Source organism: Solea solea, chromosome 5, assembly GCF_958295425.1.
Source record: "Solea solea chromosome 5, fSolSol10.1, whole genome shotgun sequence".
Classification (NCBI taxonomy): Eukaryota; Metazoa; Chordata; class Actinopteri; order Pleuronectiformes; family Soleidae; genus Solea; species Solea solea.
The window spans coordinates 32,169,358-32,187,503 of record NC_081138.1 but is presented as its reverse complement, the minus strand read 5'-3'; the positions used below and the strand labels follow the sequence as shown (position 1 = coordinate 32,187,503).

General features: G+C 44.2%; 3 protein-coding genes and 1 long non-coding RNA gene across 5 annotated transcripts; 3 read left to right on the top strand and 1 right to left on the bottom strand.

Moving 5' to 3' along the window:
* Nucleotides 1–90: 90 nt before the first annotated feature.
* On the bottom strand, nt 91–3,476 carry galr1b (galanin receptor 1b). The gene is made up of 3 exons (XM_058630027.1): nt 2,775–3,476; nt 2,076–2,141; nt 91–603 (listed from the first exon to the last, which is right to left on the bottom strand). The coding sequence occupies exons 1-3, from the start codon at nt 3,474–3,476 to the stop codon at nt 286–288; spliced, it is 1,086 nt and encodes a 361-aa protein (XP_058486010.1). The 3' UTR covers nt 91–285.
* A 3,680-nt stretch (nt 3,477–7,156) lies between these two features.
* On the top strand, nt 7,157–9,046 carry LOC131459394 (chymotrypsin B-like). Its single transcript, XM_058629177.1, has 7 exons — nt 7,157–7,264; nt 7,790–7,893; nt 7,988–8,067; nt 8,143–8,224; nt 8,307–8,487; nt 8,580–8,713; nt 8,790–9,046. Exons 1-7 carry the CDS (start codon nt 7,213–7,215, stop codon nt 8,949–8,951), a joined length of 795 nt encoding a protein of 264 aa, XP_058485160.1. The 5' UTR covers nt 7,157–7,212; the 3' UTR covers nt 8,952–9,046.
* Nucleotides 9,047–10,504: 1,458 nt separating this feature from the next.
* LOC131459396 (uncharacterized) lies at nt 10,505–12,768 on the top strand. Of its 2 annotated transcripts, none has more exons than XR_009240244.1 (3): nt 10,505–10,551; nt 12,028–12,176; nt 12,375–12,768. It is a non-coding gene; the product is annotated as an uncharacterized LOC131459396 (long non-coding RNA). The 2 variants fall into 2 exon arrangements; XR_009240246.1 differs by lacking the exon at nt 10,505–10,551 and adding an exon at nt 11,484–11,717.
* Nucleotides 12,769–15,558: 2,790 nt separating this feature from the next.
* On the top strand, nt 15,559–17,886 carry LOC131459395 (chymotrypsin A-like). Its single transcript, XM_058629178.1, has 7 exons — nt 15,559–15,626; nt 15,910–16,013; nt 16,105–16,184; nt 16,400–16,478; nt 16,564–16,744; nt 17,471–17,604; nt 17,686–17,886. Exons 1-7 carry the CDS (start codon nt 15,575–15,577, stop codon nt 17,845–17,847), a joined length of 792 nt encoding a protein of 263 aa, XP_058485161.1. The 5' UTR covers nt 15,559–15,574; the 3' UTR covers nt 17,848–17,886.
* Nucleotides 17,887–18,146: the final 260 nt, after the last annotated feature.

Below are 18,146 nucleotides of genomic sequence, written 5' to 3'. Positions count from 1 at the left end.
TAAACTGAAATATAAAAACCTTAAAACTTTAAAGGGTTTTTAAGAAATCACTTTTCAGATTTAAGTGTTTTTTTTTACATTAAACTCAGACTTTATTTCATGATAAACAAACAGTTGCTGCTTCTGAAGACGATGTTTAATGTCCACAGGAAGTGACATCATCCCCTTTAACCTGGCTCCTATTGGCTGACAGCAGCTGTCAATCACAGGTGTCCACTCACGTGTATCCTCTCACACGTGTGGTGTGTCCCCTGCTGCTGTCCCCTGCTGTCCCCTGCTGTCCCCTCAGATGTTGGTGGTGGAGTGTGTGCTGGAGAAATTGTCCATGCGGAATCGCACAGCTGCGCCCTGAGGCGACGGCGGGTGCAGGAAGTGACACGGAAAGACCTGACGACAGGCTTTCCGGAAGTTCTCGGACAGGAAGGCGTAGAGGACGGGATTCACGCACGAGTTTCCATACGAGAGACAGTGAGCGACGATACGGAGGGCGAACGAGGCGTCGTTCAGAGGAAACGTCCCAAACTCCACCCACATGGCGATGATGTGGTGAGGCATCCAGCAGAGGGCAAAGGCGGTGACCACCAGCAGAACCGTCTGAGCCGTCTGCAGAAGAAGAAGAAGAAGAAGAAGAAGAAGAAGAAGAAGAAGAAGAAGAAGAAGAAGAAGAAGAAGAGTCAGCAGTGATTCTGCAGCTTTAAACCTTTCATTCACTCACTCATCAGACCCTGACTTGGACTCCTCCGTAACCCCCGCTGTGTCAGACATGTTCTGCTCCGTCAGAACCAGCTGAGTCCACTTAATCCAGGTTGGGGGCAAAGCCAGAAGGTTGAGTTTGGACATGAATGTAAGTCGTTTTCTATTTTTATATCCTCACTCACTCACAAGTTAATTTTAAGTGGAGTTATACAATGATAAGAAGCATTAAACTCATGTTATAATTATATGAATGTAAATTAATGACAGTAGAGGGCAGTAAACAGTGTAAGTCACAGCAGTACAGCGCCCCCACAGGCCTGCCATGTGTACTGCAGTCTTTCAATTGGAAGGTTGTGGGATCAATTCCGGGCTCTGCTCGTCTACACTTGAGCCCATGTTGCAGCTTGTGAATGAGTGAATGTGTGAATGTATGAATGAGTGAATGAGTGAATGAGTGAATGAGTAAATGTGTGAAGGAGTGAATGAGTAAATGTGTGAATGAGTGAATGTATGAATGAGTGACTGATGAATGTGTGAATGTATGAATGAGTGAATGTGTGAATGAGTAAATGTGTGAATGTATGAATTAGTGAATGTGTGAATAAGTAAATGTGTGAATGAGTGACTGATGAATGAGCAAATGTGTGAATGAATGAATGACTGATGAATGAGTAAATGTGTGAATGTATGAGTGAATGTATGAATGTGTGAATGAGTGAATGTATGAATGTTTGAATGAGTGAATGTATGAATGTTTGAATGAGTAAATGTGTGAATGAGTGACTGATGAATGAGTAATTGTGTGAATGTATGAATGAGTAAATGTGTGAATGTATGAATGAGTGAATGTATGAATGTGTGAATGAGTAAATGTGTGAATGTATGAAAATGTAAATGTGTGAAGGAGTGAATGTGTGAATGGATGAATGAGTGAATGGGTGAATGGGTGAAAAGTGTAGTGTAAAGCAGATAATCAAGAGTAGAAAAGGTCTGTAGGTATTATGGTATTATGGTCTGTATATAAATACAGACCATAATACCACTCTTCTTCTTCTGGTGTTATTTGGTAATAACGAGGAACAAAGAGATTTAGAGGAGATGAAGTACACTAACAGGTCTCCGATGTCCTCTCTCTGTCCTCTCTGTCTCCTCTGTCTCTGTCCTCTCTGTCTCACACATGAATCATGTCTCACAGTTTGTGTAAGTGTCCTCTGAGACAATCGTCTCTATTCTTAGTCGAGCTGTCTAAATATTTACCTGCAGCAGACGAAGCTCTGCTACTGAGGGGGCAGAGCCAAACCTGCTGCTGTGTGTGTGTGTGTGTGTGTGTAACACAGAATGTGATGATGATGATGAAGAGCAGAAAGGTAACACTGTACCTTTCTCTTGGAGCGCTCAGACCTCTTTGACATGTTCTTCATCTTTTTATGGAGATGAAACAAAACCTGGAAAAGATAAAGTTTTTAAAGTTTGTAAAGTACTCACTCTCTCACACACACACACACACGAAAAGAAGAATAAAACATTAAAATGATGTTTCATATAAAACTTGTGTGTTTCTGCTGATGAAGCTTTTTATGATGATCAGGACTTTGATCAGAACACTGCTGACACTTACTTAGATATTAATTAATAACAGCAGCAGCAGTAACAGCAGTAGTAACAGCAGTAACAGCAGCAGTAACAGCAGCAGTAACAGCAGCAGCAGCAGTAACTGCAGCAGTAACAGCAGCAGTAACAGCAGCAGCAGCAGTAACAGCAGTAGTAACAGCAGTAACAGCAGCAGTAACAGCAGCAGTAACAGCAGCAGCAGCAGTAATAACAGTAGTAACAGCAGCAGTAACAGCAGCAGTAACAGTAACAGCAGTAGTAACAGCAGCAGCAGCAGCAGTAACAGCAGCAGTAACAGCAGCAGCAGTAATAGCAGTAGTAACAGCAGCAGCAGTAACAGCAGCAGTAACAGCAGCAGCAGTAATAGCAGTAGTAACAGCAGCAGTAACAGCAGCAGTAACAGTAACAGCAGTAGTAACAGCAGCAGCAGCAGCAGTGTCCTGCTGGTGGCGCTGTGACGCACTGACCTTGCAGTAGCAGCAGCTGATAAGCAGCAGCGGCAGCAGGTATCCCAGCAGCAGGACGCTGACCCGGTACGCGCGCCGGGACGCTCCGGACCAGCGCTCCCAACAGAAGCTGCTGTTGGGAGCGGCGGGGTGAGAGGTCAGGTGCTGGTGCTGAGCCACCGGAACCGAACACAGCACCGACAGAGTCCAGATGACGCACACTCCGGCCAGCGCGTTCCTGCGGCTCCGGACGCACGCGGCTTTCCTGGCGCGCACCACGGCGATGTAGCGGTCCACGGACATGGCGACGAGCGTGAAGACGCTGACCAACATGCTGACGCTGGAGAAGAAGTGCGCGAAGCTGCAGAGGAACGCGCCGAACACCCAGTCCGGCAGCGAGTAGATGGTGGCCTGGAAGGGCACGCAGAACAACAGGAAGCTCAGGTCCGCCGCGCTCAGGTTCACGATGAAGATGTTGGTGGCGCTGCTGCCGCTGGCACGCGTGCCACCTCCTCCTCCCCCTCCTCCCCCCGCCCTCACAGACCTCACCCTCCCGATCACCACCAGCACCAGAGAGTTCCCCACCAGCCCCACCACGAAGATCAGCCCGAACACCAGCGGCACGATCACCGCCTCCGGACCGGACCCGGACCCGGACCCGGACACGCCGCCCACCAACACTGACCAGCCAGAAGAGGAGGAGTTATTTCCCGGTGGCAGCATTGTCGGAGTTCCGCAGGAGGTCAAGAGGTCAGAGAAGAAGCAGAGAGTGAAAGTTTAGGTCCATGTTCTCTGGTTCCTCTGTGAGACTCCTCCTGCTGCTCCTGCTCCTGCTCCTCCTGCTCCTCCTGCTGCTCCTCCTCCTCCTGCTCCAGCTGCTCCTCCTCCTGCTCCTCCACAAAGTTACCGGGAAGGAATTCTGACTTTTAATTTTGTAAAAACATTAAAATAATTATTTGATTACAAAAACTTGTAGCATATGTAGTATTTATAGTACCTGTAGTATTTGTAGTATTTATAGTATCTGTAGTTTTTGTAGTATCTGTAGTATTTGTAGTACCTGTAGTATTTGTAGTAACTGTAGTATTTGTAGTACCTACAGTATTTGCAGTACCTGTAGTATTTGTAGTACCTGTAGTATTTGTAGTATTTATAGTATCTGTAGTTTTTGCAGTTCCTGCAGTATTTGTAGTACTTGTAGTATTTGTAGTACCTGTAGTACTTGTAGTATTTGTAGTACCTGTAGTATTTGTAGTATCTGTAGTATTTGTAGTAACTGTAGTATTTGTAGTACCTGCAGTATTTGCAGTACCTGTAGTATTGTCGTACCTGCAGTATTTTGAGTATTTGTAGTACTTGGAGTATTTGTAGTACCCGGAGTACATGCAGTACTTCAGTTCCTGCAGTATTTGTAGTACCTAGAGTATTTGCAGTATTTGTAGTACCTGGAGTACATGCAGTACTTGCAGTTCCTGCAGTATTTGTAGTACCTGTAGTATTTGTAGTACCTAGAGTACTTGCAGTATTTGTAGTACCTGGAGTACATGCAGTACTTGCAGTTCCTGCAGTATTTGTAGTACCTGTAGTATTTGTAGTACCTAGAGTACTTGCAGTATTTGCAGTACCTTTGCTCCTCTGCTGCCTCGTATGGTCACTTTGTGTCTCTGACGTCAAACTGAATGTTGGATGTCAAACAGTGAAGAGACAAAATCAGACATTTGAACTTAGTGATGGAGGCAGCAGTGTGTGTGTGAGTGTGTGTGTGTGTGTGTGTGTGTGTGCACTTTACAAACTTCAGTTTCCTGTTGTTTTTATACCTGAAACACACACCCCCACCAATCATGAAGCTCCACCCACTTCCACCTGACCAGTCATTAACTGCTGAGTCAGCTGATCTCAGCTCCACCTGCTGATAATCTGTGTTTTCTCAGCGACGGAAAAACTTCAATTTATATAATTTTCAGTCTTTTTATTCCGACTGCGCTCTTATTTTGAAATATACAGTAATTGTTGTGTTCATTAAAGGTACAGTCCGTCTATTACAGTGTGTGTGACCTGTTATTTTATACAACATGTTTTAATAATTCGCCTTTGAGTTAAAAGATTATAAAACAAGATGTTACAAAATGAAGCAGAGTTGAATTCTTTAATAATTCAGGTTTTATTTACTTTTATTGTCTTTTTTCATTTCACTTTCACTGTTGTTATTATTATCATTATTATTATTAGTAGTAGTAGTAGTAGTAGCAGCTGTAGTAGTAGTATTAGTAGTAGCAGTAGTAGCAGTAGAAGTAGTATTAGTAGCAGTAGTAGTAGTATTAGTAGCAGTATTAGTAGTAGCAGTAGTAGCAGTAGCAGTAGAAGTAGTATTAGTAGCAGTAGAAGTAGTATTAGTAGCAGTAGTAGTAGTATTAGTAGTAGCAGTAGTAGTAGTATTAGTAGCAGTATTAGTAGTAGCAGTAGTAGCAGTAGAAGTAGTATTAGTAGCAGTAGTAGTAGCAGTAGTATCAGAATCAGAAGAATCAGAATCACCTTTATTGTCATTATACAGGGTACAGCTCTAGTAGTGCAAGTGAAGAGATAAGAGTAGAACAAGAAACAACGAAACAGTGCACCAACACCTTCGACAAAATTAGAAGGATATGTAGTAAAAAAAAGTATTCAAAGTATTTACAGTGGGAGCCAGTAAGGGAAATATGCAGTATATGATACAGTACATTGTACATGTGTATATTGCACGGATAAGAAGTGTAATAATATTGCACTAACAGATTGGAAGAGTTACTTAGTGTTAAGCACTCTTATTGCACTTGGATAAAAGGTGTTTGCAAACCTAGAGATGGGGGCCTGGATGGACCTGTACCTCTTTCCTGAGGGCAACAGTGAGAACAGGCTGTGCCCAGGGTGTGAGCTGTCACAGGTGATGCTGGTGGCTCTGCTCTGTAGATGTCTGACAGAGAGAGAAGCTACACTCCTATGGTGCCCTGTGCTGACTTTCTGACTCTTTCCAGAGCCTTCTTGTCAGCCTGAGAGCTGCTCCTGAACCACACCAAGATGTTGTGGGTGAGGATGCTCTCCACAGAGCACCTGTAGAAGGACAGCAGCAGGTCCCGGGACACGTTGACCCTTCTCAGTGACCTCAAAAGTTTTTCACAAGGGCATTGGTGTTAGTCCCCCATGTGAGGTCCTGAGAAATGTACGTTCCCAGAAACCTGAAGTCACTGACCCTCTCCACCAGGTCTCCCCCTATGAGAAGAGGAGCAAGAACCTCCTTCCCTCTCCTAAAGTCCAGCACCAACTCCTTTGTTTTTGAGGAGTTGAGTGCCAGGTTGTTGAGGGAGCACCAGGCAGCGAGGTTCAGGACCTCCTCCCTGTAGGCTGTCTCGTCGCCGTTTTCAATCAGCCCCACCACAGTGGTCAGTCAGTCAGTCAGTCAGTCATCATCTACCGCTTTATCCTCTGCCAGAGGGTCGCGGGGGGTGCTGTGCCAATCTCAGCTACATCGGGCAATAGGCGGGGTACACCCTGGACAGTTCGCCAGTCCATCGCAGGGCCACACACAGATAGAGACAAACAACCATTCACTCTCACACTCACTCCTATGGTCAATTTAGAGTGTTCAATTTACCTATCCCCACATTGCATGTTTTTGGACTGTGGGAGGAAGCCGGAGTACCCGGAGAGAACCCACGCACACACGGGGAGAACATGCAAACTCCATGCAGAAAGGCCCTTGTTCCAACCGGGGCTCGAACCCGAGAGTGCTAACCACTACACCACCATGTGGCCCCACCACAGTGGTGTCATCCGCAAATTTAGCAGTAGCAGTAGTAGTAGTAGCAGTAGTAGTAGTATTAGTAGCAGTAGTAGTAGTAGTAGTATTAGTAGTAGCAGTAGTAGTCGTAGTGGTAGCAGTAGAAGTAGTATTAGTAGCAGTAGTAGTAGTATTAGTAGTAGCAGTAGTAGCAGCAGTAGAAGTAGTATTAGTAGCAGTAGCAGTAGCAGTAGTAGTAGTAGTATTCAATTGGCTGAAGAACTTTGTTTTCACATTAATTAGTGAGTGAGTGAATGAGTGAGTGAGTGAAAGTGAACATTCTCACTGAAGTCCACATGAATTTTTCACGCAGTGACATTAAAGTACAAAGTTATCGTAAAGATGTGTAGATGTGAAACCAGGTCCTGGCCCCAGTCCTGGTCCCGGTCCCGGTCCTGGTCCAGGTGTTTTATTAATTTCAAACCTTATATAATTGAATGAAGCTGCCCGTGTTCATTGATGAGGATGTTTCAGCCAATCACAGAGCAGCAGCTGAGGGCGTGTGACCCGTGAGAATGACCTCTGATAAACAGCTGCTGCGCTGGACAAAACACCGCCGCGCTCTCATTGGTTGAGGCCGAGCAGCGTCCAGGGATAAAAGAGGAGCCTGGACTCGTTGTCATCATCACTCTCACCTTCATCACCATGGCCTTCCTGTGGATCGTCTCCTGCCTCGCCTTCATCAGCGCCACCTATGGTGAGACACACACACACAACCACACACTTATTTCACCTTCTTTAATCTGTATTTTTGTTAAATCCAGACATTGATTATCGATCAGGGTTCCAGTCAGTCACCTGTCACTGCCACTCACCTGTCGTCCTGTCAGTCACCTGTCACTGTCACTCACCTGTCACTGTCACTCACCTGTCACTGTTACTCACCTGTTGTGGTGTCAGTCACCTGTCACTGTCACTCACCTGTCGTCCTATCACTCACCTGTCACTGTCACTCACCTGTCATCCTGTCACTCACCTGTCATCCTGTCAATCACCTGTCATCCTATCACTCACCTGTCGTCCTGTCAGTCACCTGTCACTGTCACTCACCTGTCCTCCTGTATCTCACCTGTCACTCACCTGTTGTACTGTCAATCACCTGTTGTCCTGTCAATCACATGTCACTGTCACTCACCTGTCACTGGCACTCAACTGTCGTCCTGTCACTCACCTGTCACTGTCACTCACCTGTCGTCCTGTCACTCACCTGTCGTCCTGTCAGGCTGTGGAGTTCCTGCCATCACCCCTCAGGTGACCGGCTACGCCCGCATCGTTAACGGTGAGGAGGCGGTGCCTCACTCCTGGCCCTGGCAGGTGTCTCTGCAGGTGAGTCATGTGACCTCAACAAACACAAGGACCTCCTCCTCCTCTTGCTCTTCCTCTTGCGTGAATTGTTTTATTTTCTTCTTTTTTGGCACAGCAATCCAGCGGCTTCCACTTCTGTGGTGGTTCTCTGATCAGTGAGAACTGGGTGGTGACCGCTGCTCACTGTAACGTGAGGTCAGTAACAACAACAACAACAACAACAATAACAACAACAGGTTGATGATGTAAGTGTTTCTTGTTTCCTGTCAGGACGTACCACCGCGTCGTTGCTGGAGAACACAACAAAGGTTACGGTTCCAACGAGGATGTTCAGGTGCTCAAACCAGCCAAGGTAAGAACCGCCCACCATAGCAGCCAATCAGCTGCCAGAACCACTGCCCCTCCCTCCATTAACCCCTCCCCCTCTGTCCTAGGTCATCACTCACCCCAGGTGGAACCCCAGCACCATCAACAACGACATCGCCCTCATTAAGCTGTCCACTCCCGCTCGCCTGGGCTCCAGCGTGTCTCCCGTCTGTCTCGCCGAGTCCTCCGATGTCTTCGCCGCCGGCACCAACTGTGTGACCTCTGGTTGGGGTCTGATGCGCTACAACGGTGAGTCCAACATTAATACATGCGGCAGGCAGACTTTTACTTTGAAAGGTGCACAGGAAGTCCTGACTGTCTCTACTTCCTGTCCCGCTCAGCTCCCAGCACTCCCAACAACCTCCAGCAGGCGGCGCTGCCTCTTCTGTCCAACGATCAGTGTAAGAAACACTGGGGCAGCAACATCTCTGACGTCATGATCTGTGCCGGAGGAGCCGGAGCCACATCCTGCATGGTCAGGCCCCGTCCACCTACCTGATCCTCACCTGTCTGTGTGTGTTGTTGATGAGTTTGTTTGTTTGTGTTGTCAGGGCGACTCTGGCGGTCCCCTGGTGTGTGAGAAGGACAACACCTGGACTCTGGTCGGTATCGTGTCCTGGGGAAGCAGCCGCTGCTCCACCTCCACACCCGCCGTCTACGCCCGCGTCACTGAGCTCCGCAGCTGGGTCGACCAGACTCTCGCCGCCAACTGAAGATCCACCGCTGACCTTCAGTCGACCTCTGACCTCTGAGTCCTGACTCTGTGAACCGTCAGAGTGTGAACAACAATAAAAACGTTTAATCGACATCGACTGTTTGTTGTTGTTTCATTTAAAAAAAAAAAAAAGATTTCTGTTCAACTTTTAAAACTTAATGTAACCTTTGTTTATTTGATCATCCTCCCTAAACGGTTTAAAGGTTAACGCCTCACTAAACGGTTTAAAGGGGTTTAAAGGTTAACTCCTCACTAAACGGTTTAAAGGGGTTTAAAGGTTAACTCCTCACTAAACGGTTTAAAGTTTAACTCCTCACTAAACGGTTTAAAGGTTAACTCCTGTTTACCAAACAGTTAACCCTAACCCTAACCTGCGCAATGACAGGTATAAGATAAAGCCTCATGTTTTTAAAGTATTTCTTATGTAAAATAAATCCTTTCACTGTGTTTTATTACATTTTACTGTTGTATTCATATATAAATGTGTATGTTGTAGGCAGTGGATCATCACGTTACATGGTTTGTATGTAACGTATCTGAATCTCACAGTAACTCCAGCTGTGATAAATGTAGTGAAGCATAAGTATAAAGTACATGTAGGGTTGCCAACTGTCCCGTATATTGGGCCTAATGTATCTGTCCTGTACGTGTCCTCTCCTGTCCCGTACGTGTCCTCTCCTGTCCCGTTTATTGACTGCTACGCTGATCTAACCACTGAATGATGCAACAACGACAGCAACAGTGCTGATCACGACACTTGAGAATCATTGACGACACCTGTCATCATCCACAGTGTGATGATGACAGGTGCCGTCCCATCTCGCGCAGGGAGACGGGGTGGGGCTATGAGTCCCGCATCAGTTGCTCATGATCAGTAAACTGTAAGTAAACACACAAATTTATCCAAATTAAACTACAAAGGATAAACCTGCAAAAAAGAAGAGACTGTGCAGCTACAACAAATGATGGGAAGTTAAAAAGACGTGGGGTAAGACGGTCTGTGGTGATTCAACGAAAGCCTTCTGCACTTTTGGTGCACATTCTGAGTCACTGTTATTTTATTCCTCTGCAAAACTGCTATCATTATGAAAAAATGCCTTAAAACAACACACTGTGTAACCGAGATAAGGGCGTCTTTACTGGGTACGTAAATAAACAATCCAAGGACACGAATGGCCGGTGTTGACGCCAACAGCGTCTCACTTTTATTCCACTTCCTTTTTTTTTTTACACGTAAAACAACCCTTCTTCCCGGCAACAACAACCGTGCCACTTCCGGTCTACCCTTCACAATAAAACTACACACATCAGGTATGAGAAACCTGACAAACTCTACTAAGAGCTGCCATAATAAAAAAATACGTTACACACTGTATATTCACACAAAACCATACCCGTCACCTTTTGTCCCTTATTTCATGTACATGTAAACCTCAAAATTGTAGTATGATACTTAAGTACATGCACATTCCACCACTGATGTTTTATCACTAATAACTAGCTAAAACCCATGACCCCTCCTTTCTCTGTGATGATGGTACAGTCCATGTTGTCTTGTTGCTGCAGCACCTGCCATTTAATTAGCCCTGGGAGAGAAGGTGAGTTTGGAGGTCAGACTGGTGTAAACATTCACTTCACTTCAACTACTTTTGCTAAGTTTGTGTTTAAAACGTTAAGATCAATGACGCATTTATTTGACCAGTTGCAGGTTAATGGTAGCAGGTAATGCTAACGCTAATGCTAGCTTAGTTTGACTTAGCCTAGTGTCATCATTTAGCTTGCTTGTCGGGATGTGTTAATTAGGAGTATGGATACGAATATGTGAAGATATTATGAATGATTTGAATCTATCCTGCTGACTTGACTGTCTATGTCTATGCTTCTGTGACACTACATTTGAAGTTTACATTACATTTTATGTTTATAATATTTTTTTCTATTGCTGTTATGTTGAAAAAATTTACCCTTGGGGATGAATAAAGTATTTCTATTTCTATTTCTATTTCTATTTCTATCGGTGACATTAGCATGCTTCGGTGACATTAGCATGCTTCTGTGACATTAGCATGCTTCTGTGACATTAGCATGATTCGGTGACATTAGCATGCTTCGGTGACATTAGCATGCTTCGGTGACATTAGCATGCTTCTGTGACATTAGCATGCTTCGGTGACATTAGCATGCTTCTGTGACATTAGCATGCTTCGGTGACATTAGCATGCTTCTGTGACATTAGCATGCTTCGGTGACATTAGCATGCTTCGGTGACATTAGCATGCTTCTGTGACATTAGCATGCTTCTGTGACATTAGCATGCTTCTGTGACAGGTCACATGACTCATGACTGAGAAAGTGAAACTTTGATGGCAGAAGGATAATTAACCAGAACTGTGTCAAATAAATTCAGAGTTACTGCTCACAACGAGACTTTGTTTGCACAAATGTTGGAGACATATTTATAACATAAATACACTCGTCTATTTTGATAGACAAGATACAATTTGGAATAATTGCTGTAATTATTAAATTCTTCTACACTCACTCAACTTTTTTTTATTTGTTCATTAGCATCAGGTTTTGTAGGAGTTGACATCAACCAGCAGGACAAAGATAAAACCTGAAGACGAGGCTGCACATTTGTCTCCTTGTGCAAATTGTGGATTTGATGTGAAATGCATGAATTCCTTTAAAGTCCAGCTGATGTTTCTTCATTGTTTGGATTGTGTCACTTCAGCTGACTCACCTCAACTCCTTTATATAGAAGGTGACTTCCTTGTTGTGTATAGAAAGGAATGAATAACTCAACATGAACATGACAACAGGCAAAGAGTGTCCCATGATGCACTTCAGGTTTTACATGTTGGAATTTCATTTGAATGAGAAACTGTTATAATTTATGTCTTTTCTTAATTCACCCAGAGACCTTTATTTACTTCTTCAATGCCAGCAAATGTTGTTGTTCCAGTTGTGCGTTATATGGAAAAGACAAGTAATCCATCCAGAGACATGATTTTATAAAAATAGTAATGACAATTTGCTGGTGAACTAATCCGAGTCATGTGCTTGCATTTCAGTCGACGCTTCCTGCAGACGATGACCACATGAGGACGATGACCACATGAACCAGACCGAAAAATGAAAAGCATCAAAGTTGATGGAAATCCCACGTTAGTGTGTGTTCATCAGTCCTGAGGAAGAAATCCCATCACCATGGAGATGGAAGGTAATAACAAATGGAACTTGAACAGTGCCATGTCGACATGTGTAACATTAAATACACAAACATCTTCAGTTAAAGAATTATTTACTAGGATTTTCACGTTTGATCGTGCTGGCCACACAATCGCCTCTGTTTGTGTATTTTATATCCTCATAGTTACTGTTGGTGTCACACTGTGTGTTTGTGATGTTTGCTTCATAGAAATGGAAATAAATGAATACAACAAATATCAGCTCACCAGCCACTTCCTCCTCATCAGCTCAACTCCACTCACCTGTTCACAGCAGCTGCACCTGATCACTAATCAGCCCACTATATAAACTCCTCTCCAGCGTGCAGTCACTGCCAGATTGTTCTACGTCACCAGTTCTAGTCTCTCCAGTGGTTCCCTGGTACCGACCCTGCCTGTCCCCGACCTGCCTGCTCTGTCTCTGCCCTGGACAATGGATTCTGCCTGACGTCTGCCTGCTCCCTGCCTGACGTCTGCCTGCTCCCTCCCTGACGTCTGCCTGCTCCCTGCCTGCCTCACGGTACGGACCTCAGCCATTGAACTATCGCTGACCCTTGTGTTAAATAAACATCATTACCAACTGTCTGTCTGCCTCCGTGTGTCTTTCCCTGCTTCTCACTCACTGAGCCGTCATGACGGCAAATCAACTACATTATCACTTGTTTATTTTTGTTGTTTGTGATTTTTGTCACTGTTTAAATGTACACTAGCTATAGGCTCAGCTAAGTGCTGTGATTGTGATTGTGTGTTACAGGACATGCACTTTCAGTCTAACATTTGTGTCTTTGTGATTGTATTCGGACACAAACGGTTGAGTTTCTTTATGAACACATGAGACAAGTGTAAAAAAATGTGCCTCCATGCAGTGACTTGGTGTGAGATGTAAACATGAATCCATGAATGAATGTTTCAATTTGTCTTCCCTCTTTTAAAACAATAGGAACGTATAAAAATGGTAACTTGATGATCAAATTCTGTAGAATATTAGTTTTAATGTTCTGTGTCCTGTTCTTTTCTCGTGTGTCACAAATCAGGACCTTTTAATGATAAAACACCAACAATATCAATATGTTGAGAAATATGACGACATTTCATTTTTCTGACCATTATATGGTGTTCTGGACCCTCCAAACATGCTCCCAGACTAAAAATCTCCAAAGTCCTTAAATGTCACAATATTCAAGAATTGAGTGTTAAAGTTTTTGATTAATCAACTAGTGGCCAGTGTTGGTACTTAAACACACTTGTACTCATGTCACTTGTAGACACACTCTCCAACATTTGAACAAGCTTTATACATTCATTCATCTTCTGCCACTTTATCTTGCACATTTTCTATGAAATCAGAATCAAATAAATATATTATCAATTGTAATACTTGATCTGATTGTCTTATGTTTTATAAGAATGCAATATTTATTTCCTTTGCCTTATGGCACAAAATCAAGATATGTGCATCTTTTTTTCCACGCCTGAAGTATCAGAACATGCTACAGTAATTATTACATGAATGTATTTTTATCTGACCATAAAAACAAAAAAGAAATTGAAATTGAAATGTGAAAATTTCTTTGTGTGAGTGATCAAGTGACATGAATCAAACGCCCTTACCTTAATCCTACACAACACACCACGTGTTAGAAAATGAGGGTAACAAGCGTTCAGTTTTGCTCCCTGTGAATGGAACGCTTCCCACACTGATGTCAGTCAGTCATCATCTACCGCTTTATCCTCCACCAGAGGGGGGTGCTGTGCCAATCTCAGCTACATCGGGTGATCGGCGGGGTCACACCCTGGACAGTTCCCCAGTCCATCGCAGGGCCACACACAGATAGAGACAAACAACCATTTACTCTCACACTCACTCCTATGGTCAATTTAGAGTGTTCAATTTACCTAATCCCCACATTGCATGTTTTTGGACTGTGGGAGGAAGCCGGAGAACCCGGAGAGAACCCACGCACACACGGGGAGAACATGCAAACTCCATGCAGAAAGGCCCTTGTTCCAACCGGGGCTCGAACACTGATGTGTTTGATACAAATGTGACAACTCTGGAGTTCCACAGGGTTCCGTGTTTGGACAACATCATATAAACACACTGGATTATTATCATTCTGATCACAAACCTTTGACTCACATGACTCCTCCCCCGGTCACATGACTTGTCCTCTTGAATCCACAGCATTACTAACAGTCATGACCTTTGACCTCATGAGTGATTCAACTTTATGTCCAATGCCTGATATCATCATCACAATCACCATGTTTGTCTCCATGACGACAGAGAGCTAACAGAAAAATAATCAGAACTGTATGATCATTTGAGATTATATTGATAATAATCAGATTAAGATTATTTTGATTATTGTTATTACATCAGATCTAACTTAAGTGTAAACATAAGAATCTATGATTCTGATTAAAGGCTATTTATTGAACCATAAAAACATTTAATCTTCTCGTTTCCATGGCAACACACACACACACGCACATTTATTATTCACATGGTTTTTATAATGGGAGCTGCTGGGAAACACACATGTTCCAATCAAGAGACCTTCAAAACACACACACACATACACACGCATGTTCGACATTCATGACTTGTGGGGACATTGCATTGACTTACTCTGACCTTAACCACAATTACTACTGGCCTAATCCTAATCCTAACACTAACCTTAAAACATATCTTCACCTTAAAATGTTGTCATTTACATTGTGGGGACTTGATTTTTGTCCCCACCAGGAAGACAAGTCCCCATAATGTGACTGTATAAACAGGTTTAGGTCCCCACAACATTACTAATACCTGGGCACACACACATTCACAGACACACTCACACACACACGTTATAATGTAACAAACATCATTTTATTGATCAGATTCTTTCACGTTCATTATTAAAGAGCAGGTGACGCAGATGAACGTGTGACTGTCAAAGTCATCACATGATGTCAAAGTTATGGAAACAAAGTGTCAAATAAAGTTAGCCTGGAGCCCTGGATTATTATTATTATTATTATTGTTGATAATGGTAATAATTATTATTAATAATTATTATTAATAATAATTATTATAATAATAATAGTAATAATAGAGATTTGATTGAGTTTTATTTTCCATAACAAACGTATGCAGAGTTTTTAAAAGATGAAAACGTCTTTGTCTATATTTGTACTTTATCATGTTTACTGTTCTGGACTGAAGAAGAAACAAGTTTATGAAAAATATCAGTGAAAGACCGTGTTTGTGGAAACTTTCCCTCAGCTGTTCAAACTCTCACGGCCTCAGATACGGCGGCGCCGCCTCCTCCCGTCTCGTCCAATCACATGTCAGCGTGTTGTATAAAAGCTGCTCGCCGTCTCACACTGGACATGATCAACCATGGCTCTTCTCTTCATCGTCTCCTGCCTCGCCTTCATCAGCGCCACCTACGGTCAGTATCACACAGTCAGCAGGGGGCACTGCGGCGTGGAAACTGGCACAGCAGACTGACATTTCTAAATGATTTTCTTTGAATTCAATGACATGTAATGAACACAACGGGGGGGGGCGGAGCCTGTTACTTTGTAGCCTCAGTTTTCACCACTAGATGTCACTACACCCACTTAAGTGATTCCACGTTTATGTTTATTTCTGTTTATGAGATGATGATGTTTATGTAGAAGTTATACTGTTACAACGATGATGTCATGATGATGTCATGATGATGTCACCAGGCTGCGGCTCTCCCGCCATCCGTCCAGTGGTGACGGGTTATTCTCGCATTGTGAACGGCGAGGAGGCGGTGCCTCACTCCTGGCCCTGGCAGGTGTCCCTCCAGGTACACACACACACAGACACACACTGACACACACACACACACCACAGACACACACTGACACAGAGTAAACGTGTGTGTGTGTGTGTTACAGGACTACACTGGCTTCCACTTCTGTGGTGGTTCTCTGATCAGTGAGAACTGGGTGGTGACGGCTGCTCACTGTAACGTCAGGTAAACGCCTGCACTGACTTTTATTGATCAATTATTGGTTATTGACAAGCATCATTGTTACATTGTTGTTATTGTTGTGTGTGGCTGTTGTTTTTAGTCCTCCATTTAGTTTAATGGAGTCATAGTCTGACTAAGTGTTTACATGCAGGAGTAATCAGATGATCACATGACCCAGGTATGTTAGTCTGACTAAGACTTTGTGTGTGTGCGTGCAGGACGTCCCACCGCGTCATCCTCGGAGAACATGACCGCTCCTCTAACAGTGAGGACGTGCAGGTCATGAATGTCGGCAGGGTGAGTCAAATGTAGTCCAGCCATGGGGGGGCGGAGTCTCTGCCTCTGTGTTTACCAGTCATGTGACAATGTCATTTCCTGTCAGGTGTTCAAACACCCCCGCTACAACGGCTACACCATCAACAACGACATCACCCTCATTAAGCTGGCGAGCCCCGCCCAGCTGAATATGCGCACGTCCCCTGTGTGTCTCGCTGAGTCTGGAGACAACTTCCCCGGAGACATGAAGTGTGTGACCAGTGGCTGGGGACTGACCCGCTACAACGGTGGGTGTGTGTGGCATGTACTGATGTGTGTGTGTGACATGTACTGATGTGTGTGTGTGTGTGTGACATGTACTGATGTGTGTGTGTGTGTGTGACATGTACTGATGTGTGTGTGTGTGTGTGACATGTACTGATGTGTGTGTGTGTGTGTGTGTGTGTGTGTGTGTGTGTGACATGTACTGATGTGTGTGTGTGTGTGTGTGTGTGACATGTACTGATGTGTGTGTGTGTGTGTGTGTGTGTGTGTGTGTGACATGTACTGATGTGTGTGTGTGACATGTACTGATGTGTGTGTGTGTGTGTGAGACATGTACTAATGTGTGTGTGTGTGTGTGTGTGTGTGTGACATGTACTGATGTGTGTGTGTGTGTGTGTGTGTGTGTGTGTGACATGTACTGATGTGTGTGTGTGTGTGTGTGTGTGACATGTACTGATGTGTGTGTGTGTGTGTGTGTGTGTGTGTGTGTGACATGTACTGATGTGTGTGTGTGACATGTACTGATGTGTGTGTGTGTGTGTGTGTGTGACATGTACTGATGTGTGTGTGTGTGTGTGTGACATGTACTGATGTGTGTGTGTGTGTGTGTGTGACATGTACTGATGTGTGTGTGTGTGTGTGTGACATGTACTGATGCGTTTGTGTGTGTGTGTGTGTGTGTGTGTGTGTGTGTGTGTGTGACATGTACTGATGTGTGTGTGTGTGTGTGTGTGTGTGTGTGTGCGCAGCTCCTGACACCCCCGCCCTCCTGCAGCAGGCCTCTCTCCCTCTGCTTGAAAACTCTAAGTGTCGTCAGTTCTGGGGAAACAAAATCAGTGACCTGATGATCTGTGCCGGTGCCTCTGGCGCCTCCTCCTGCATGGTTCGTATCTGACGTTGTTTCCGTGGTTTCCGTGGTTTCCGTGGTTTCCGTTGTTACTGATGGTTGATTGGTTGTTTCCAGGGTGACTCTGGTGGTCCTCTGGTCTGTGAGAAGGCCGGTGCCTGGACTCTGGTTGGTATTGTGTCATGGGGCAGTGGAACCTGTACTCCGTCCATGCCTGGCGTGTACGCCCGCGTCACAGAGCTGCGCGCCTGGGCCGACCAGACCATCGCTGCCAACTAAGCATGTATGATCATTAATAAATCAACAACTAAAAGAAAAGCTGTTTGTGTTTCTCATCATTTCAGTCACAATCTCAGTGTGTTATTTTAGACAAAAACCAACCACAGCTGTGGGACAAGTCATAAAGTCCATCATGATATTTCTGAAGATGTTGTGAAATTAAATGTTTTATATTTACTGTATATATGTACACAGTATATACTGTGTACATATACATGTATATATGCATATATGTATTACATTACATTACATGTCATTTAGCAGACACTTTTATCCAAAGCGACTTACAAGGGAATTGA

Bases quoted from the DNA above. Each gene is read 5' to 3' on its own strand.
- galr1b (XM_058630027.1), bottom strand. From the start codon at position 3,476: ATGCTGCCACCGGGAAATAACTCCTCCTCTTCTGGCTGGTCAGTGTTG. The intron at 2,142-2,774 runs GTCAGTGCGTCA...TATCTTTTCCAG, and splicing joins TCAGCTGCTGCTACTGCAAG to GTTTTGTTTCATCTCCATAA. The intron at 604-2,075 runs GTACAGTGTTAC...CTTCTTCTGCAG, and splicing joins CTGAGCGCTCCAAGAGAAAG to ACGGCTCAGACGGTTCTGCT.
- LOC131459394 (XM_058629177.1), top strand. From the start codon at position 7,213: ATGGCCTTCCTGTGGATCGTCTCCTGCCTCGCCTTCATCAGCGCCACC. The intron at 7,894-7,987 runs GTGAGTCATGTG...TTTTTGGCACAG, and splicing joins CCTGGCAGGTGTCTCTGCAG to CAATCCAGCGGCTTCCACTT. The intron at 8,225-8,306 runs GTAAGAACCGCC...CCTCTGTCCTAG, and splicing joins AGGTGCTCAAACCAGCCAAG to GTCATCACTCACCCCAGGTG.
- LOC131459395 (XM_058629178.1), top strand. From the start codon at position 15,575: ATGGCTCTTCTCTTCATCGTCTCCTGCCTCGCCTTCATCAGCGCCACC. The intron at 15,627-15,909 runs GTCAGTATCACA...TGATGTCACCAG, and splicing joins CTTCATCAGCGCCACCTACG to GCTGCGGCTCTCCCGCCATC. The intron at 16,185-16,399 runs GTAAACGCCTGC...GTGTGCGTGCAG, and splicing joins GCTGCTCACTGTAACGTCAG to GACGTCCCACCGCGTCATCC.